The 21711-nt window shown below is 55.3% G+C and overlaps 1 protein-coding gene across 3 annotated transcripts in view; it reads right to left on the minus strand.

The window, feature by feature from the left end:
• Positions 1-21711, minus strand: part of AGPAT4 (1-acylglycerol-3-phosphate O-acyltransferase 4) — a 140901-nt gene continuing 119190 nt past the window's right edge. For all 3 annotated transcript variants that reach the window (XM_005684959.3, XM_005684958.3, XM_005684957.3), the window contains exons 4-9: positions 17391-17552; positions 13837-13990; positions 10114-10216; positions 9277-9352; positions 2320-2518; positions 1-562 (exon numbers count right to left, since the gene is read on the minus strand). In XM_005684959.3, the coding sequence (XP_005685016.2) occupies positions 468-562; positions 2320-2518; positions 9277-9352; positions 10114-10216; positions 13837-13990; positions 17391-17552 (789 nt within the window). In that variant the 3' untranslated portion in view covers positions 1-467. The remainder of the gene's footprint in view (positions 563-2319; positions 2519-9276; positions 9353-10113; positions 10217-13836; positions 13991-17390; positions 17553-21711) is intronic.

The raw sequence follows: 21711 nt of genomic DNA on the forward strand, positions 1-21711 counted from the left end.
GAGAAGCCAAACAGTGTAATTTTTGTTTTGTTTGGTTTTTTTTTGGAGGCATAATTTAGTCATCTTACCAAAGTGTCTTTCACTCTGTAGCGAGCCAGGGTTAACAGAAAACTCAGCACCAAAGGATGGCAGGGAACCCCCCACCCTCCGAGGTCCCCATTTCTGCCCTCCCCCCGCACCTCAGATACCCTCGCAATGATCCCACTCAGCACACCTCATTCTCACATATGTTCTTAACACACGTACACGCACTCACACAGACTCACACGGAAAGAACGAGACCCGAAGCCCGCTAAAGCGTGCTGGGGGAAAGATCTAAGTACATCCTCCTCCCCCCGACACTGAGACGGCAGTCCCTGCCTTCCCGGCAGGGGCTCCCCCAGCTTCGTCACTGGGTCCCGCCCAGGGTGACGGTGGCGTCCACCAGTCCCCCCCAAGGTCCCCTTCGGGTGGTGACACGTCCCGGGTCAGTCGCTGTGTTTCTGCTTGCTGTCCATGTTGCCGTAGGCAGAGCCCTTGTCAATTTCCGTGACGCCAATCATCCATCGGACCCCCATGGAAGCTGCGGAAACAGGAAGGGCAAGTCAGAGGCCTGTGGGGACTCCGGTGGGCCCTGCCTGATGGAATAAAGGGGGGAGCTCTGTGAATCTCGGGCATCAGCTGAGAGCTGGGTGATCTGGGGTGCTTTTCACCATCCCTGCCTCACAGTTACCCTTGAGCATGGGGCCGGGGTTCTAACTGGACTGAGAGACGTTAGAACAGAGCCAGGCTGTTGTGTGTGGTGAGTTTCAATCCTTGGACAGTGGAGGTGAGCAGGATGTGGAAAGCTGCATCTTCCGATGCCCATCCCTAGGACAAACGGTTCTTCAGTGGATGCAATGCAGCAACTTACAGTCACCCTTAAGCAAAGCTCAAGGAAGCGCATTCTTGGACAATGCAGGGGCTCAAGTAGCTATTTTAGTTTCCAGCATGTCTCAACACCGCTTCTGGTGCGAGTTTCAGAGCAGCGGGCAAGCCGCGTCCCTGCCTGCCTTTTCTCCGACACCGGGATTTGGCCCAAAGAGATAAGTGTAGGATGCACGCAAGAGCCCAGTTTAACCACCAAGAGGCTAGAAAACAGGATACGGAGGCAGGAGCTGCGGTTTACGCGCTCCCTCCAGAGAGGACAGACGTGGTGAGCTCCTTCGGTGCGGGGACCACGTCTGCCTCAATCCCCTTGATGAGCCCGGCACCCATCACAGCCTGACCGCACTGTCCGTTGCAGTATGCGTGAAAAAGTGAATAGAGGGGGAGTGGCTGAAACCTCCCAAGTCGTGATGCATGAGTTTCCAGAGCCTCAGCATCCTGTGAACTTTCAGACCAGAGACCCGACGGGGACAGGGGTCCATCCAGCCCATGAGGCTCACGGAGCCCGTGGGTCCATTATAACGGGCTGCCTTCAGCCTGGGGCCAGCTCCGAACATCAGCCCCCCGCCCCAGTATTAGAACTTTGTGCTGCAGAGTTGATGGCTTTGTGGAGCGAACCTGACTCCAGCGGTGAAAAGGCTTTGTGTGAGGACCAAGACGCAGTGATTCAGGGAAGGGGAGGAAAGGCACAGGCTCAGAGGTGATGAGGTCCTGGGGAGAGAGTAGTCGGTTCCTCCAAAGCTGGAGGCGCCGTGTCTCCAGCCATCACCTGCGGGGAGCCCCAGCCTCCTCCAGAGGGCGCTGCCTTCCTGCTGCTGCTGCGCAAGGCGGGATCCATCCTCTCTGGCAGGGTCTGGAGACCACAGCACCCCCTGGACACACAGCAGCCAGGCCAGACCCGGCCTGTGTAGCGGGAACTGGCCTCCCCCGCCATAAAAAAGCAGCAGTATCCAGGGAAGCATGGGCCATGGAGAAACGGCGGTCCTTTGAAACGACGCCCGGGTCCAAGCCCGTAGCAATGAGCCAAAGGGCTGAGCTGACCACCATCTCCACGCGGCAGCCAGCCAAGGAGAAGCGCCCACGCTGACCTTCCCCAAAAAGGTCCAGACCTGCTCTGAATGGCAAAGAGCCTCTGTCGCTTCCTGCTGGGACCCAGGAAATGGTTTTCTTGCAGGTGAGGAGGAAGCGATTGTGACAAGAGCCCTCTGCAGAGGCCGGGAGCTCATCCCTGGAGGGGCTGGCTCCCTGTGTGCACAGGTCCCCGTGCACACACTGGGAGGGGGCGAGGCGGTCCCCCAGCCCCGGGATTCAGGACTCTGATCGGGGTGCTCCCCTCTTCCAGGGCCTCGTCCTCCCCCACGCCCAGAGGCTCCCACCCGGCCCTGGCCCCAGCCCCCAGCAGCCCGGACTCACCCACGAAGAAGACGAGAACAAAGCTGGCGAGCGTCAGGGAGGAGCCGCTGCTGATCATGTTGACGACGAAGCGAAAGAAGGGGTAGAGGAGCATCGAGGCCCAGAAGAGCCAGTTGACAAGCGTCCAGGGCCGCCGCGGGGGCACCATGGGCGTCTCGGGGAAGGTGCCTGTGCGGGAGTACTCCTCCTGGAAGGCATCCTGCGGGCACAGGGCCGCTGACCGCCTGCCACCCGGCCACCCCAACCCAGGCCCGCTGGGTCCCGCCCTCCCCAGTCCAGGCAAGGGCACGGGAGTCTCCCCAGCTCGACCCAAATACCCTAACAGCATCCCGGGGCCGACAGGGCGCTCGCCCAGCAAAGCGCATCAGTGGTCCAGACGGCCGGCTCACCCATCATGGCCCAGTTCCCCAGGCAGTCGAGTTTTCTGGAGAAACAAGCTTCTGTGCACCTGAACCCTCTACCTGAAGTGCTGAATTTTGATGCTAAACCAAAATTAAATGCTAAACTTTTATCCACTTGAGAAAGAGATGTCTAGTCGACCATACTTATCTTCTTCCCCAACCAAGATGTACTGGACGATGCCATGTTCCGACCTCCCAAAGTCGTGATTAGAATGAATCCTCAGATGGGCCGCTTTGGAAGGAGAGCCTCTGGCCCTTCTTGGGCAGTTCAGGAGCTCTGCATGGCAGCTCCCGCCCACCCACCCCCAAACTCCTACCCCTCCTCAACTTCCCTCCTGGGTCTCCTGGAGGTTTGGGGGAAGTCAGGAGGGTCTCAAGAAAAGCACATGATCAAGCAATTGTAAACAGACTGGACCGTGTGTGGAGTGTTCCACCCTCCAGAGGTAAAGGAAGGCTTCCCCGGTGGCACAGCGGATAGGGGCCTCCCTGCCAACAAAGGGGACATGGATTTGACCCCCGGCCTGGGAAGATGCCACAGGCCACGGAGCAACCAAGCCCGTGTGCAGCTGCTCCTGAAGCCTGTGCGCCCTAAGGCCGCTGCCTCACAGGAGAAGCCACCACGGTGAGAAGCCCACGCATCACAACGAAGAGCAGCTTTCCGGCTTGCGGCAGCAAGAGAGGTGTGTGCAGTAGTGCAGCAAGCAAGACCCAGCACCAGGAAACCGAAAACAAAAGGAGGTGAGGGAGCCACAGCCAGCCGCTGGGCGGAGGACTTCCTCGGAAGTGACAGTGACATGCGGACGCCCGCAGGATGGTGCCTAGCTTGCCAGTGCCTCCGGTTCCACTTCCTGCCAGAACTTGGCTGATTTTTCTCATCCCGGTGAAGCCTGGTAACAAGGGTGCGGTGGACTGGAAGTTGCGCCTGCCTCCCTGAATTCCTACGCTGAAGTCTTAACCCCAAAGATGAAGGTATGAGAAGGAGGGGCCTTGCAGGGTGTTACAGGTCATGAGACTTAAGTCCCCATGAATGCGATTATGAAAGAGACCCCCAGAGAGCCGTCTCGCCCCTCGACCGGAAGGACGTAGCAACGTGGGCTGGGACCAGAATCCGCTCACGCTGGCACCCTCATCCTGAACTCCTCAACATCCAACCTCCAGAACTGTAGGGAAGAAGTTTCTGCTGTTTATAAGCCACCCAGCCTGTGGCACTTTGTTTTAGAAGCCTGACTGGACTAAGACAGGAGATGATACTTCTGTGCCTTAAAAAAAAAAAAGCAAAAGCGTTATTGGGGTATATTTACAGATCATAAAATTCACCCTTTTAAAAAATGGGTGAGTTTTCTTTTCTCGAACTTTTTCCTTCAATAGCCTTGATAGTGCTTTTCTATTGTAATAATGTTGGGCTTCCCTGGTGGCACTAATGGTAAAGAACTCGTCTGTCCATGCAGGGGATTTAAGAGTGTTGGGTAAGATCCCTGGGTCAGGAAGATCCCCTGGAGAAGGGCATGGCAACCCACTCTTGCCTGGAGAATCCCATGGACACAGGAGCCTGGCAAGCCACAGTCCATGGGGTGGCCAAGAGTCGGACACGACTGAGCAACTTAGCATGCACCGTAATGTTACAGTGGGGAACTGGGGATGCTTTTTCTTTCTCATTTCCAGTAAGACATCTGCTAAGCCAAGATTTTTTTCCTGTGTACCTCTAACAGGAGGAGAAGGCACTCCCTTTTCTAGCAGTCAGCAGGATTCAGAATTCATATTCAGAGTTTTTTCCTCTGGTTCGATTAGAAAACCAAACCTCACCCAAGACCCCCACTGTTCCCCAGTGTCCCTGTGACTCCCGCCAGCCTCCCTGGCTGTGTCCCTGTGACCGTGTCCTGTAGGATGTGGATGCCTGGCTTTGGGCCAGACGTCAGCTCCGCTGCCCTCTCTGGGCTGTGTTATTTCTTTGCTAAAAGTCCACCCAGCAGGGAGGAGACCGTTAATGGTGCCTCCATTTTTGGTCTCCGCATCTTATCCTGTGGCACCTTATACACCAGAAGTGGGAACTGATTCCTAGAAAGAAACGTCAACCCCAAAGTCTGTAGGAGCAGCAGAGCCTGCTGGCAGAGGACAAGTGCCCCGAGGCTACACTGAGAGCAGCTGCCACCAACGCCCCGGCCAGGAGGGCATGGAGGCTGGGTGCCCACGTACGGCTGGACTAAGCGGGCCTTGCCAGCATTCAGTCGGCAAAAGAAATTTTCTCTTATGACCTTGGGGTAGAAAGGGAAGAAAAGGAGAGGAAAAAGAAAGTGGGACACAGAGCTGAGGGGTGGGCGGGGGGAGGCTTCTGGGAACAGCTCCCCCAGGCGCCAGCCAGGGCTCAGGCCAGGGAAAGTGGCGTTTGCAGAGGATGGTGCTGTGGGGCCAGGCCTGCCACCCTTCCAAGGAGTGATGCCCTCTGTGAAAGTGGAAGACCCAGCGGCAGCTGGAAAACCACGTAGTTCCAATGCCCAAAGGCCGGTGCTCCAAATACAGCCCCTCCCGCCGGCTCCCTGCCCTGTGCCCCCAGCTCTGCACCGACTCAGACCGCCCTTGGCCTCGGGGACCCGGGGAACACCCACAGAGCCCCTCACAATGCTGCTTCCTTCACCAGTGCCTTAATTGGCACCCCACACCCATGACTGTCGCTAGGCGCTCAGTCATGTCCGACCCTTTGCATCCCCAGAGACTCTAGCCCACCTGGCTCCTCTGTCCATGGGGTCTCCCAGGCAAGAATACTGGAGTGGGTTCCCTTCTCTAGGGTATCTTCCTGACCCAGGGACTGAACCCATGGCTCCTGCGTTGCAGGCAAATTCTTTACCACTGAGCCACCTGGGAAATACCATAATGGCAAATTGCTAATCCTTTCCACAAATTTCAAACTTCCCAGAGAAGCACTTTCAATTAGAGATGAAAAGTTACAAACCACACAATTGAGAAACCATGAAGGCTCTGGGGAGCGAAGGGTCTAGGATCATGGGTAAATGGCGGAGTTCACTTGGGAGCCAGCCGTGGGTCGCCAAGGAGAGTACACGAGGGTCGTTGATGCTTCTCAAAGCTGGTACCACCCCCAACCCCCCAGCCGGGGTGGGGTGTCCCAAATGCTGACATGTAAGACACGTTGTACGTTTTCTAACTGCGAGATTTGTCCCACTTAAAGGATGGCCCTGTTTTCAGAGCTGAGACCCTTCCTGTTTTAGAGAGTGTTGAAATGGCAGAAGCAGCTTCCTTTTTATTGACGTCCCTGCTGGAACAAAGTGTTGGCCGAGAATCTGTGGCTGCCCACCCCCTTCATTTTTTGTTAAGTCTGAGAGCTGCACCCCTAAAACCCCAAGCCTAGAGTCAACAGAATCGTCTTTCGACACCGTCCGCTGGAAACATGATGGTAAAAAGAAGCCCCCCACCCCTTGGCCCCACGTGGTGGGCCACCAGGATTTAAGCATGTCAAGCCCCAGACCCACGCAGGCTCCTGAGAAAACGGGGCTGACGCGGAAACCACAGAAGTTCGATCACGTTTCCTCATGGAGGCACCGCTGACCACCTTTTCTCACTGGTCAGTGGTCGGCCCTCAAGGGAAAAGGGCAGCCTCAAAGGTCTGCTCAGCGCCCCGGAGATGGGCTGTGCTCCCAGCCCTTTGTGGGAGCAGGCCCCGGCCCCTTAGCCTCCAGCTCTGATGAATGAGCTGGAAGATGCCTGCTGTTCCCTTGTATCTGGACCTTAGTTTCCTCATCACAAGCTCGAGAGCTCTGACCTAGATGCTCCTTTTGAGAACTTCCAAACTGAGCACCGTCCCTTCATGCTGAAACAGTTTAGAGGGAAACCCAAGACCATGAGAAGCAAAGCGGGCCTCCGAGGAAAGCCCAGTGGACTCGCTTTGCACAAAGACAGGCTCGCGCCTGAACGTCTGTTGCCGGTGGAGAAACACCTGCTTTGCTTTGATGGGGTTTGGGGGCCACGTTTGTAGGTTTGTGTGTGTGGCTCTTTATGAAAGGATTCAGCTCTGAGGCCTTTTCTTAGCACATTTTTCAGGTTTTTTCTACTGCTAAATGATACCACCCTTATGGCAGAAAGTGAAGAACAACTTAAGAGCCTCTTGATGAAAGTGAAAAAGAGTGAAAAAGTTGGCTTAAAGCTCAACATTCAGAAAACTAAGATCATGGCATCTAGCCCCATCACTTCATGGCAAATAGATGGGGAAACAGTGGCTGACTTTATTTTGGAGGGCTCTAAAATCACTGTAGATGGTGACTGCAGCCATGAAATTAAAAGACACTTACTCCTTGGAAGGAAAGTTATGACCAACCTAGATAGCATATTCAAAAGCAGAGATGTTACTTTGCCAACGAAGGTCCATCTAGTCAAAGCTATGGTTTTTCCAGTAGTCATGTATGGATATGAGAGTTGGACGATAAAGAAAGCTGAGCGTCGAAGAATTGATGCTTTTGAACTGTGGTGTTGGAGAACTCTTGAGAGTCCCTTGGACTGCAAGGAGATCCAACCAGTCCATCCTAAAGGAGATCAGTCCTGAATATTCATTGGAAGGACTGATGCTGACGCTGAAACTCCAGTACTTTGGCCACCTGATGCGAAGAGCTGACTCATTGGAAAAGACCCTGATGCTGGGAAAGATTGAGGGCAGGAGGAGAAGGGGATGACAGAGGATGAGATGGTTGGATGGATGGCATCACTGACTCAATGGACATGAGTCTGAGTGAACTCCGGGAGTTGGTGATGGACAGGGAGGCCTGGCATGCTGCGGTTTATGGGGTTGCAAAGAGTCGGACACGACTGAGCGACTAAACTGAACTGAACTGAACTGACTAAAGCAGAAAATGGCACCAGGAAAATGCTGCCTCATGCAGGAGACCCGAGGGACGGAGCTTCTGCGGTCCTGTCTTCCTCAGTCTGAGCCCAGGCCTGGCGCCAGCACATCGGAAATGCAGCATCTCGCTGCTGACAAGCATCAGGCAGTGCGTTTCCACCCTCGGGCCCTCAGCCCATCGACATCTACAGCAGTGTCCCAGAAACACACATTTCTGGTTCCCCCTCAAACCCCCTAAGACCCCGAGGCTGAGGCCCAGGAGTCTGCAATTCTGTGCTCTGGGGGCAGGCCAACCAGTATCTCTTGAGCGTTCGTGAGAGGAGAACAGACAGGTCTGCTGTAAATGCCCCCAAAGGGAGGCTAAAGGCAGCTCGGAGAGAGGGGTCTACAGTCATTGCTGGAAAAGCTCGTCCTTAGGAACACAGATGCGACTTCCTGCCATGAGAATATAGCACCAGGATCTGGATTCCAAAAACCGAGCACATTTCTAAGAGCATCTCTTTCATCTGATGGTGGAGATTTGGGAGTCTTTTAGACCGAAATCCTAACAGATTCTCAAAGGTAGGATTAAAATTCTTGTTCAGTGAAGTGCAGGTCCCCTTAAAGTTCTGTGTGACCATCTTCTCTTAAGCCGTGGGGTGGAAAAAACGTGAACGTTAGCCAGCCCCTATTCATGGACTTTGGTGAAAGGAAATCAGAGGCCTATAGAATGTATCTGATTCTAGATAATGAACTGGTTTGGGTTCCAAATGGATTACAGATTCAAAAAGACGTTTTCCTGTGCCTGAAAATGCTTGCCTCACCAGGTGGAGGCTAACCTTCTCCTGCGTAAGAGCGAGCAGTCAGCGCAGTAATGATTAAGCTTCCCTCTGCCCTGTGCATGTCTGTGTGGGGGGAAACCACTGAAAGATAAGGCCTTGCTAAGAGGACAGAAAGAGAATGAGGGGGATCGGAGATGCTGTGGGGGGGCGGGGGGACAGGTGTCTGGGGGCTGGTCAGGGGTGCTGGGGTGGGCATGGCACAGATCAAACCTGGCCCGGCTGAACCTTGTGGGCCTTCGTCCTGCTTATGCTGGTGATGTTTTGGGACCAGACATGCTACCTAACTGCAGATTCAGCCATCACTGCCGTAGAGAACCCCCATACCCTCAAGAATATTCTGCCTTGGGACCAGTGGCGGGAAAATGGACAAGGGTTCCTAGGACCCTTTTTTTTTTTGTCCACTACACCCATAACATAGTTCCATTCTTCCTGTGAAGCCCCCTTTTAAAAGTATTTTGCAAGTTCTTTTCCCTGTTGCCTGAGCTTCCCTGGTAGCTGAGACGGTAAAATCCCATACTTGCAACGCTAGAGACCAGGGTTCGATCCCTGGGTTGGGAAGATCCCCTGGAGAAGGAAACGGCAACCCACTCCAGTATTCTTGCCTGGAGAATCCCACGGATGGAGGAACCTCGTAGTCTACAGTCCATGGGGTCGCAAAGAGTCGGACACGACTGAGCGGCTTCACTTTCGCTTTTTCGCTTTTCCTTGTTGCCAATTAGAGCGTTATAGCCCCTATTGACTATTATTATCTGGGGTGGTTGTTTTCCCGGGCATGAGGTCTCCCCCATGAGAAAGGTTCAGCCGCCTCTATAAACTCCCAAAGGCGCCAGCACCCACAGCTGCCGCTTGGAAGGGAGCTTTAGACAGCGCGGAGCCGGCCCCCAGCACTGACCTTCTCTTGGTAGAGTCTGTGCAGCCAGGCCGCACACTTGTCCTCCTCCTCTGGGACTTCTTCTAGAGGAATCCGCCTGCAAGGCAGAGAGTGGCTAGCAAGGGGGAGGCCCACGCCAAGTGCCCTGAACACCGGTTCAAACTAACAATGTTCAAACTAACATAACTACAGGTGTTAGTTCAAACTAACACCTTTCGGCTTCTATTTCGGCAGCCTGGATAGCGTGGAAGTGAGAGGGTAATGCAATTGATCAAAGGAGGGGAAACCCAAACCCTCCTTGGACTGGAGAAATTTAGGCCCGATGCAGTCACGGCCCACCAGGGAATGGGCCAGGGCCCATTCAACAACTCAGACCCATCCAGGCAGACGCCTGCCTCTCCACGCTCCCTAGCCTGGACTATAACACATAAGTGAGATGCCGCTAAAGTGGTCTCCATCTGCTTCTAGGCCTCTTTGTAAGTTCTAGAATGCTTGTATCTGTGCCCATTTCTATGGAGCAGATACACCCTCCAAGAAGACGGTTCAATAAAATAAACTCTCGCACTCAGTTTCAAAAATGGACTGTAAAATACTGTCTCTCATTTGTTCCAACCCAAGCTCTTTGATGAGAGAGAGAGAGAGTCAGAGAGTGGCTGGGGAGAAGAGAGGTTTAACCTAATTATTTACAACAGAGCATGAGCCTCTCGACATAAACAGGACTGTGAACACATTCGGTTCAATGCCAACTGCAGGCACGAAATTATTAGCACACTCCCCTGGGAGAAGGTGACTTATTTGTGACTTATTTGCTTTGGGATGGGCATTCCATTTTCTGGAGAGGAAATGGAGCCGACTTACCTAACATATAAATCTGCGTGATATTTCTTGCCATTGAGGACTCCCAGCAGTGTTGGATTTTCATTGTTTCTGAAATTGAGTGTACAGTCATATACAGCTGAAACTATAAAAAATAAAACAAATACAAAGCAGTATATAGCGTGTGAACCCAATTCCGTTTTGTAATATACATACTGGAAAACAAGAATCAAATTGCTGGCTGATTATCTGGGAATGAAGGGACTATGGTTTCTTCTTCACACTTTTCTATATTGTCCAAACACTCTACATTGAACACACATCACATGCCACCATCAGAAAAGCACACACTTATTATTGAGGTCATATCAATTTAAAGCAGTGCTACAATGACCCATCTAGGTGTGCTACAACTGGTATGTAAACAAATATTAATAGTTAAAGCAATCCAAAGAATACTATCTAAGGAAGTCTCTGAGTCTTGGCAATGTAACCATTCTATGGGCATTCTTCCCCTAGAAAAATATGAAAATGAGAATAAGATACTAGAGACTTCCTAAGGAATTGAAATATGGTGTAGTCAGTTGACACACAGCTGGGAAACAAACAAGACTGTGATTTTAATGTCTACCCAATGGTGAGCAGACGTACTGTCAACATACTGAAAGGGGACAACAGAGGATGAGATGGTTGGATGGCATCAGGGACTCAGTGCACGTGAGTCTGAACCAACTCCAGGCGATGGTGAAGGACAGGGAAGCCTGGCCTGCTGCCGTCCATGGGGTAGTAAAGAGACGGACACACGTTAAGGGACTGAACGAGGAACAACAAATATGGAAGTTATGTCGACACCCACCGCTGCAGCCCCAGGGCCTGGCCCAGGCTTTATGAATGCTTCTTGGGCGGGAGGATGCCCGAAGGAACAGTGAAGGGGAGAGAAGGGTGGAGACACGGAGTGCAAACAGATGGCCCTTCCTACACAGCCGGTAAGATAGGACTGGACAGTGAAGAGAGCAGGAGTTTTGCAGTCAGCCTGGGTGTGAGCCCCAGGACCACCTGTTCCCAGCTGTGGGATCTCCTCCTGGACAGTCCACTTGGCCTTCTGAGCCTCGTTCTCCTGGAGAACGGAGGTGACTCAGGACGATGAAAGTCAGCGCCTCCCAAAGGGCCCAGCGCCCTGCGCTCGGTAGACTAGCCAGAGCCCTGCACACACCACTGCCACCAACAGAACCAGCAGCTGATGGGCGGGTACAAAGTCACGTGGTCTGTCTGTTTGCTTAATTGGCTGCCCGACCACCACGTGGGGCCACAGTGGGGCGCTCGGGCAGCTGGACCACTTCTTAGCCAAGGGCCCTCCTGCTGACCTGAAGGGGTGCAGGCAGGCAGCTCCCCACCCCCCACCCCCAACCCAAGCAGCAAGACCACTCCCCTGTCCTCCCTGGCGGGGAGAGGCGGGGAGAGGCGGGGAGAGACGGTCCCCGCCACCCCCCAACCCAGGAAGAGAAAGGCTGGTGGAGAGTAACCTCAGCTGAGTACATCGCTCAGCCAATGAATGACACAGAACGAAAACCCTTCAGGCTGCAGAGCCCAGGGTGTGAGGGTTCATGCTGGGTCAACACACCTCCTTTCTTCAGGCCACTCTGACATAGGAGCCTGACGCTTGCCACAGAGGTGGGGGTCCCTTCGATTAATCAAGGATGGGGGACAGCCCGCAGGAAGTCCCCCAGAGAACAGCCTAAATCTGCAGGGTTCCCTCCTTTTCCAGAAAAGAAACCCTAGGTCTTAAAGTGACAGAACCGGGCCAGGCGCTAGACGCACGTGACTGCAGAGCCCAGGAGAAGGAGGCTCTGGCCCCACCCGCCAGGCCGCTGGGTAAGACCCTGGCTCACCGTGTAAGGGTGGAGCCGCTTGGGATAAGTTCCCTCATCCTTCAGCCCCAACTTCCCCATCTGCGAATTGGAAGTCAAAACATATTTCCTCCGCTGCATCTGGCAGGCACACACCCTGGCCACGCTGCGTGTGTGAGATGCTCGTGCTGCTGGGGTGTCAGAAGTGCCCTGCTATCACCCATCGTCACTATTACTATCCAGGGAAGTGGGGCAGCCTCTGGGCAGCCTGGCCCCTTCTGCCTGTAGGCGAAGCTCAGGGAGTCTCACAGGTCATCCCAGGCGGGGAAAATCAGAACTGGAAGCTCGACACCCCCGCCTGGAAGAGACAGCGAGGGATGAAGCGGGCAGCAGAGGGCTCCGAATCAGAGCCAACGTTCAATGAGATGTTTACGACGTGCCAGCCCTGATGCTGAGTCACCCACGTGTATTCTCTCGTTTAAGACTGCTCGTAACCCTAAGAAGTTTTACAGAAGAGCAAACGGAGGATCCGAGGGGTGGGGTGGCCTGCCCCCAGGTCCACAGCTGGTGAGGGGAGGAGCCAGCCCCATCCCCAGGCCTCCTGACCCTGCTGGATGGAGCAGGTGCCCGGAGGTGTGTCTGCAAGATGGGGCAGCCCGGGCATCCCTGTGCTGCTTGCTGGACTTCACCAGGGAGCGGCAAGGAGCTAGCTGACAGGGAGGCTCGAGCCTTTGGGGTAATACCAGAGCAAACCAAGTGTGCAGGCAGACAGCTGGGGCCCCTGAGGCCCGGCTCCCAGAGGGAAGGGGAGATGGGCCACCCCCAGCAGGTCCTCGGTGCTGGGAGCTACTGAGTCCTGGACCAGCGGTCCCTTCCTCTCCCCGGAGTGATGGCATGTTGCCTGGGTGATGTGAGGATTAGAGGTGGTGATGCAGGTAGCACGGGGCCAGGGAGGAGCAACGTGGGGACCTCGGGTAGGAGGACCGAGGGAAGAAGCAGCGGAGGGGCGCTGGGTCGCCGGAGCAGAGTCAGAGATCTTTAGGAGCCGCACGTGTTGGAGTCAGTGCTGCCATTGTTCCCTCCGCGGGGCAGGTCAGCGTGATCACAGAGCTCCCGGGGGCCCCCCCGCTCCCAGGCATGGGGGCGGCAGAGAAGCACCGCACACCGTCCACGTCTACATCCCCCGACCCCCATCCCTGATGCAGGCCTGGAAGGAGGTGGGGGCTTCGGCCTCACCAGGTGATGTGGCTGGGATTCAGGGGGTGCAGAGATGGTGCAGGGGGGCACCGGGGTGGGTTGGGGTGGGGGTTGGGGGACTGGGGTGAAGCGGGGGAAGGAGATCCCCCAGCTCCTGCCTCCCGAGAGATGAGGGACAAGGCAGTGGGGCCTCCGGAGCAGCCGCAGGACAGGAAAGGGTAAAGACTCGCGTCTCCAAACCCCAAGGGAGGAGGGTTCAACGGGAGACCAGAGACTGCAGCAAGTTGGCTCTGTGGCTGCTCGCGCCTCGTCCTCAGCTACAGCCATCCAGGGCTCGGGCGACAAGGCCACAGGGATCATTGTTGGCGGGTGGGGGGCAGGCAGCTGGTGCCACAGACGGGCAAGAAATGCCACACAAAGCAGAACCACCCCAGAAACCTGGGCTGACCTGGTGCGGGACCCCCGGGGAACCCAGCGCCGCCCGCAGCCTGCAGCACCGGTGCCGAGCAGTAGAGAGCAGGGTCGGCCTGGCGTGCACGCGTGTGCACGTGGTTCACAGTGGTGTGTGTGCAGTCGTGAAGGGCTGTGGCCGCTCATCCGACGCTGGGAGCCTGGACCCAGGCTAACCAGGGGTAACCTGCCAGCCTCCGTCCCTGGCTCCCCTCTGGGTGCTGGGGGTCCCTTTCCCTGGCTGCAGGGGGCCCCGCGGGGTCGTCCTTACCTACATTTCTCAAACTCCTCACGGTCACCGCGAAGCCCTTGGTGCGAGGCAGCAGGTGGTGCTTGAGGCTGGGCAGCCCCTTGGCCTGGGCCACCTGCATGCTGATCTGGTGTTTCTTCTCCGTGAACCGCGTGCCCTCGCAGTGAATCAGGAACTGAAGGGGACAGGATGGCGGTCACACACGTACCTGCGGCCGCTCAGATAGCTGTGAGGTCACACGCTCAGCCCCGCGGTCACACGCTCAGCTCCAATGTCACAGGCTCAGCCCTGAGGTCACATGCTCAGCCCCGAGGTCACAGGCTCAGCCCCGCGGTCACACGCTCAGCTCCAATGTCACAGGCTCAGCCCCGAGGTCACATGCTCAGCCCCGAAGTCACAGGCTCAGCCCCGAGGTCACACCCTCAGCCCCGAGGTCACAGGTTCAGCCCCGAGGTCACACGCTCAGCCCCGAGGTCACATGCTCAGCCCCGAGGTCACACACACGTCTGTACGGCCACTCAGATAGCTGTGAGGTCACATGCTCAGCCCCGCGGTCACACCCTCAGCCCCGAGGTCACACGCTCAGCCCCGAGGTCACACACACATCTGTACGGCCGCTCAGATAGCTGTGAGGTCACACGCTCAGCCCCGAGGTCACACCCTCAGCCCCGAGGTCACACGCTCAGTCCCGAGGTCACATGCTCAGCCCCGAGGTCACACGCTCAGCCCCGAGGTCACACACACATCTGTACGGCCGCTCAGATAGCTGTGAGGTCACACGCTCAGCCCCGAGGTTACACCCTCAGCCCCGAGGTCACACGCTCAGTCCCAAGGTCACACGCTCAGCCCCGAGGTCACACACACATCTGTACGGCCGCTCAGATAGCTGTGAGGTCACACGCTCAGCCCCGAGGTCACACACTCAGCCCCAGGGTCACACGCTCAGCCCCAGGGTCACACGCTCAGCCCCGAGGTCACGTACACATCTGTACGGCCGCTCAGATAGCTATGAGGTCACACGCTCAGCTCCAGGGTCACACGCTCAGCTCAAGGGTCACACACTCAGCCCTGCGGTCACACGCTCAGCCCCGAGGTCACACACACAGCCGAAGCCACTCAGATAGCTGTGAGGTCACATGCTCAGCCCCGAGGTCACAGGTTCAGCCCCGAGGTCACATGCTCAGCCCCAAGGTCACACACACAGCCACAGCCACTCAGATAGCTGTGAGGTCACACGCACAGCCCCGAGGTCACATGCTCAGCCCCGAGGTCACATCCTCAGCCCTGAGGTCACATGCTCAGCCCCAAGGTCACACACACAGCCACAGCCACTCAGATAGCTGTGAGGTCACACGCACAGCCCCGAGGTCACACGCTCAGCCCCCAGGTCACAGGCTCAGCCCCGAGGTCACACGCTCAGCCCTGAGGTCGCACGCTCAGCCCTGAGGTCGCACGCTCAGCCCCGAGGTCACATGCACCATCCCCCAGCACATGCCACAATCACACACAGCCCCACAGGAGCCTGAGGAAGTGACAGCTGAGCCTGCCTCCTCTCACGGCATGACCTTTGGCCCCCACGTCTATGGTGTTCAAGAGTCTGTGAGCTTCGGAGAGAGAGGGTTTGTGCTTGAGGAGGCTCGGGAAGCAGAGGGGTGAGTGTGTGTGAGTGTGACCAGGGCCCCTGAGTGTGTGCGAGTGTGACTGGGGCACCCTGAATGTGTGTTTGTGACTGAAGCACCTTGAGTGTGTGTGAGACCGGGGCCCCCTCAAGTGTGTATGTGAGACCAAGGCCCCCAAGTATGTGTGAGTGTGATTGGGGCACCCCAAGTGTGTGTGACCAAGGCCTCTGAGGGTGTGTGAGTGTGACTGGGGCACCCTGAGTGTGTTTAAGTGTGACCAGGGCACCCCAAGTGTGTGTGTGACCAAGGCCCCGTGTGTGTGACCAAGGTCCCCGAGGGTGTATGAGTGTGACTGGGGCACCCCAAGTGTGTGTGTGAGACCAAGGCCCCCGAGGGTGTGTGAGTGTGACTGGGGCACCCCGAGTGTGTGTGACCAAGGCCTCTGAGGGTGTGTGAGTGTGACTGGGGCACCCCGAGTGTGTGTGACCAAGGCCCCTGAGTGTGTGTAAGTGTGACCAGGGCACCTCGAGTGTGTGTGACCAAGGTCCCCGAGGGTGTGTGAGTGTGACCAGGGCACCCCAAGTGTGTGTGTGACCAAGGCCCCCGAGGGTGTGTGAGTGTGACTGGGGCACCCTGAGTGTATGTGACCAAGGCCCCTGAGTGTGTGTAAGTGTGACCAGGGCACCCCAAGTGTGTGTGTGACCAAGGCCCCGAGTGTGTGTGTGACCAAGGCCCCCGAGGGTGTGTGTGTGACTGGGGCACCTCGAGTGTGTGTGAGTGTGACCAATCACCCCGAGAGTGTGTGAGTGTGGCCAGGCACCCTGAGAGTGTGAGTGTGACCAGGGCCCCTGAGCATGTGTGAGTGTGACCTGGGTGCCCAGAGAGTGTGTGAGCAATCGCCCTGTATGTGACCAAGGCCTCCCAAGTGTGTGTGAACATGACTAATCTCCCCAAGAGTGTGACAGTGTGATCAGGCACCCCAAGAGTGTGAGTGTGACCAGGGCCCCCGAGTGTGTGTGAACATGACCTGGGCACCCCGAGTGTGTTTGAGTGTGACCTAGGCACCCTGAGTGTGTGTGACTGTGACCTGGACACCCCAAGCCTGTGTTTGATGATCCGAGTGTGTGTGAGTGTGACTGGATGCCAAGAGCATGTGTGATGTGATCAGGCATCCTGAGTGTGAGTGAGTGTGACTGCTCCAAGAGTGCGTGAGTGTATTCAGGGCACCCCGAGTGTGTGTTAGTGTGACCAGGGCCTCTAAGTGTGTGTGAGGGTGACCTAGGCACCCCGAGTATGTGTGAGTGTGACTTGGGCACCTGAGTGTGTGTGTAATGATCAGCCCAAGTGGGTGTGAGTGTGACTGGATGCCCCGAGTTTGTGTGAGTGTGATCAGGCACCCTGAATGTGAGTGAGTGTGACTGATTGCCTCAAGAGTGCACGAGTGTATTCGGGGCACCCCGAGTGTGTGTGTGACCTGGGTGCCCTGAGTATGTGAGAATGTGACCTGGGCACCCCAGGCATGTGTGTGACGATCGCCCGAGTGTGTGTGAGTGTGACCGGGGCTCTGTGGGCGTGTGTGTGATGATCGCCTGAGCGTGTGTGAGTATGACCAGGGCTCCCCAGGTGTGTGTGTGACGATCACCCCGAGTGTGTGTGAGTGTGACCTAGGCACCCTGAGTGTGTGTGCCGGGGCACCCTGGGCATGTGTGTGACGATTGCCCGAGTGTGTGTGAGTGTGACCGGGGCTCCCGGGCATGTGTGAGTGTGACCGGGGCTCCCCAGGTGTTTGTGTGACGATCGCCCCGAGTGTGTGTGAGTGTGACCTAGGCGCCCTGAGTGTGTATGTGACGATCACCCTGAGTGTGTGTGTGAGTGCTGGGGCACCCCGGGTGTGTGTGTGACGATCGCCTGAGCGTGTGCGAGTGTGACCAGATGCCCGGCGGGCCGCGCACGTACAAAGTACTTCTCGGGGTAGTCCCGCAGGTGCAGGAGGCTCTCGGAGACGGTCTTGCGATCCTGCTCCCACTTGCGTGTGCAGAAGACCATCTCGGTGAAGTACCACATCCAGCCGATGATGGGGACGTAGGCCAGCTCCTTCTTGGCCAGGACCTTGGAGCCCTGAAACAGAGGTGGGCAGGCCGGGGCGTCCGTGAAAGGGGGCATGAGGCCCTCCCCTGGGACTGCCAGGGAGCTCCCTAGAACTAAGAGTGACCGCGCACTCCGGGCCCGCAGAGACAGCTCCCCAGGACACGGAGGCCGGGGGGCCACTGACCTGGAGCCGCCCGCCCGCCCGCCCGCCAGTCAGCTGGAGGTCGAGGCCATGCCAGCCTTGCCCCATGAGTGAGGGATAAAGGGCCAGGCTCTGGGGTGGGGCGGACAGGCTCTCTGTGGGGAGGACAGGCTCTCCGGTGGAGAGGACAGGCTCTCTGGTGGGTGGACAGGCTCTCCATGGGGAGGGAAGGCTCTGTATGGGGAGGACAGGCTCTCTGGTGGGTGGACAGGCTCTCCATGGGGAGGGGAGGCTCTCCTGGGGGAGGACAGGCTCTCTATGGGGAGGGGAGGCTCTCTATGGGAGGGGAGGCTCTCCCGGGGGAGGACAGGCTCTCTATGGGGAGGACAGTTTCTGTATGGGGAGGGGAAGCTCTCTATGGGGAGGGAGGTTCTCCTGGGAGGACAGGCTCTCTATGGGGAGGGGAGGCTCTCCAGAGGGCGGACTGGCTCTCCGGGGGAGGACAGGCTCTCTGGGGGCAGCCAGGCTCTCCGTGTGGAGGACAGGCTCTCCGGGGGCAGGGGGAGGCACCTGGAGTGGTCGGGAACCCCTGGGGTCATGGGGTGCTATGTCATCTTTCACCAGCTCACGCAGGTGCCCACCCCTAGGCGTGCTCCGCCTCGCACTCCTCCCCACTCCTCAGCGCCCTTGCTGGCTCTGAGGGTGGGGGGACACCACTCTCCTTACAGACCAGGGACAGTGGACCAGCGGGGTCTCTGGGTCAGACGCTAGGAAACCAGGAGGGGAATTCAAATCCGTAGGGGCACTGGGCACGCTCCACCTGTGCCCTGGCCAGAGCCTCGCCAAGGCTGCAGGTGTGCAGGGATCCGGTGGGGTGGAAGAGGCAGGGGAGACACAAGACGAGCTTTGGATCTGACAGACTGCATTCTACGTTTTTTGCCTCTAAGGTTGGAATTAACCAAGATGCTCCTAGAAACAGCAGCTATTCACCAACGGCAGAGATGACAGAGGGAGAGATATGGACCAGTGGTGGCCTTAGCTGTGACAAGTGTCTGGCTCTGCCCCTCCTATGAGGCCCGGAATAAAGAACGATACTCCACCACAATACTCCAAAACGATGCCCCACTCTCTTTTCCTCAACACTCCCATGACAGCTGCAAAGCTCAGCAGAGAGGCAATCCCCCGACCCACCCACAAGGGCCAGAAGAGAGATGTAAACAGCCACCTGCTGCTCCCTTGACCTTAGAAAAACAGCAAAAATTCTAAAGGACATCAGTCCTGAATAATCATTGGAAGGACTGATGCTGAAGTTGAAGCTGCAATACTCTGGTCACCTGATGCAAAGAACTGAGTCATTGGAAAAGACCCTGATGCTGGGAAAGATTGAGGGCGGAGATTGGGAGGAGAAGGGGATGACAGAGGATTCCATGGTTGGATGGCATCACCGACTCAATGGACATGAGTTTGAGTAAGCTCCAGGAGTTGGTGATGGACAGGGAGGCCCGGCGTGCTGCAGTCCATGGGGTCGCAGAGTCAGACACGACTGAGTGACTGAATGGAACTGAATTTCCCCTTTGGGAGAAGAAAAAGCAAAGCTATCTTTCAGGTGGAGCCTTGCTACTTTTTAACTTTGTTTTTGGTTTTCCCACACACAAATTTCCACACCTGCAAATTCCCTCGAAAAGAACCAAGCCTGAGGAATTCTCTGGCGGTCCAGGGGTTAGGACCCCAAGCTCGAAATGCAAGGGGCAAGGGTTCGACCCCTGGCTGGGTTACCAAGATCCTGCATGCCAATCAGAACAGCCAAAACAAGCAAAAAATGGAAGAAAGGAAAGAATCACGCCATAGAATCTGAGGGCTTGCCCCAGAGGACCAGAGGCAAGTCCCCGTAGGTGGGAGCACTCGCTGACAGAGGGCTGAGGGCTCACGGGGTGCTGGTACACAGGTCACACTCTCTCCAGGTCACCACGCCCCTCAGGGAAACCAGATAAAGCCCAGCCCGTGTGTCCACAGGTGGGTCTCAGGCCGTGGGAGGCCCCCTCCCGTCAGCACAAGTGTTCTCACAGCCCCTGCGCACAGCCTACAGGAAGAAAACACAACATCCTCACAATGAACTGAACGTACCTTCTTGGCAGGTCAGGATTATTTAGAAAATTACATATTCCTGGACTCTTTCCAAAAATAACCTGTGGCGACTTGAAGGACTCACACACTGATCTATCCTTTAGCCAAGGGTGTATGTGCGGGCTTAGTCACTTCAGTCGTGTCTGACTCTTTGCCCCTCCATGGACTGTAGCCGCCATGGTTCTCTGTCCATGGGATTCTCCAGGTAAGAATACTGGAGTGGGGTGCCATGCCCTCCTCCAGGGCATCTTCCCAACCCAGGGGCTGAACCTGTGGCTCCTGCATTGCAAGAGGATTCTTTACCACTGAGCCACGGGGGAAGCCCGCAGCCAAGACAGGGATTATATATCCAGCCATGAAGTCTGGAGAAAGATCCTGTGTAGTCGATCACAGCTGTTGCTGGGACGGGTACCCTCGGGGGAATTTCCTATTAGTAGAAATTAACCATACCTCAATCTTTAAAAATTAAAGACTTCTATGAATCATGTTGTATATGATATATCATATCAAACAAAGGTAGCCAGTGGCCAAATCTGCTCTGCCACCTGTTTTATAAATAAAGTTTTATTGGGACACGGTGCTCTCACATACACGTTGCCTACTGCTAGGAACGTGGCTGCTTCCATGCTCCAGCAGAGCTGCAAAGTCATGACGGAGGCTACATGGCCATGAAGCCTAAATAGTCAGCTTGAATAATTACACACTCAGTTCATCAACACTCTTGATTTATAGCCGATGAAAAAAAATTGTTTTCTATGAATATTTAATGGCTGGGAAAATGAAGACTAACTTTTTTTTAAAAAAATGTAGATTCAAAGCTGAGTTAATAGCCTATTTGGAAAATAGTAAAAGCAGAGAAAAATAATAGTAACTATTGCTGGATAGTGAGACTAGAAGTGATTTTTAAATTTTGTTAGATTTTCCTGCTTCTCAATCAGAAAACTACTTTGCAGGGTCCCCTAACAATGCCCTCTTTAGGAAATGGTTGACATCAGCACATCTTTAGCCATTTGCTTCTGGAGCATGAGGCTCCAGATCAAAAACAGTCTGGTTATTTTTCATGAGAAATGGAACAGAGGAGCCATTTGCAGTTTTATGCTAAATTAGTCCATCTTTGATGATGGACAGGGAGGCCTGGCATGCTGCTATTCATGGGGTCGCAGAGAGTCGAACACACGGGTGGACTCTTTCTTCCCTTATAACCAAACCTGAGCCACCTGGGAAAAGCCCTTTTTTCTTTTTTTTTCTTCTTGAGCTCATAACCAAGTGTATTCCTGGAAGTGGTAGCATGCCTTTATCTTTGAAGTATAGGCCTGAGTTAGACACTCCAAATTTTTTTTTTTATTAAACAAAATCCTCTGGCTTTTCTTTAATGAGTCAAAGTTGGATATATATTTTCTCATACCTTCTTTCTTAAAAGGCATATAAACTTTGCTTGGCCTGGGGGAGTCATGTAACTGGTAGCGTTATCAAGTGTCCTGGAAGACTGTAAGCATATTTAAATATGTTTCAAGTCTTTTGGTCTAAATGAGTTGGCTCCTGTGAATCTCCGGCCAGGGCCTATTGGTGAGTGCTCTACTGAGTAGAATTATTGTTATTACTGCATTCCAAACCTGGCTTAAGAAATGGGTTGAGTTAAAAGGGACATTCAGCTGCTGTGCCTGCTTGGTGGTGACGATGATAGCTACACGTTATTGAACACCATGTGTCCTGTTCTCAGTGAGGAGCTTTTGTATGTGTTTCCATGTGACATTAGATCTTTACAGCCATGCTTTCAGTTAAGCATGACTTTGCTCTTAATACAGCCAGGGAAGTTGAGCCCACCAAGTAAACTGATCCACATCAAGGCCTAAGCCTAACGATAGCATCCAGAGTTTTAAGGCTGAAAGATGGACTCAGTCAGTTCAGTTCAGTTGCTCAGTC

The sequence above is a fragment of the Capra hircus genome, chromosome 9, assembly GCF_001704415.2.
Source record: "Capra hircus breed San Clemente chromosome 9, ASM170441v1, whole genome shotgun sequence".
Classification (NCBI taxonomy): domain Eukaryota; kingdom Metazoa; phylum Chordata; class Mammalia; order Artiodactyla; family Bovidae; genus Capra; species Capra hircus.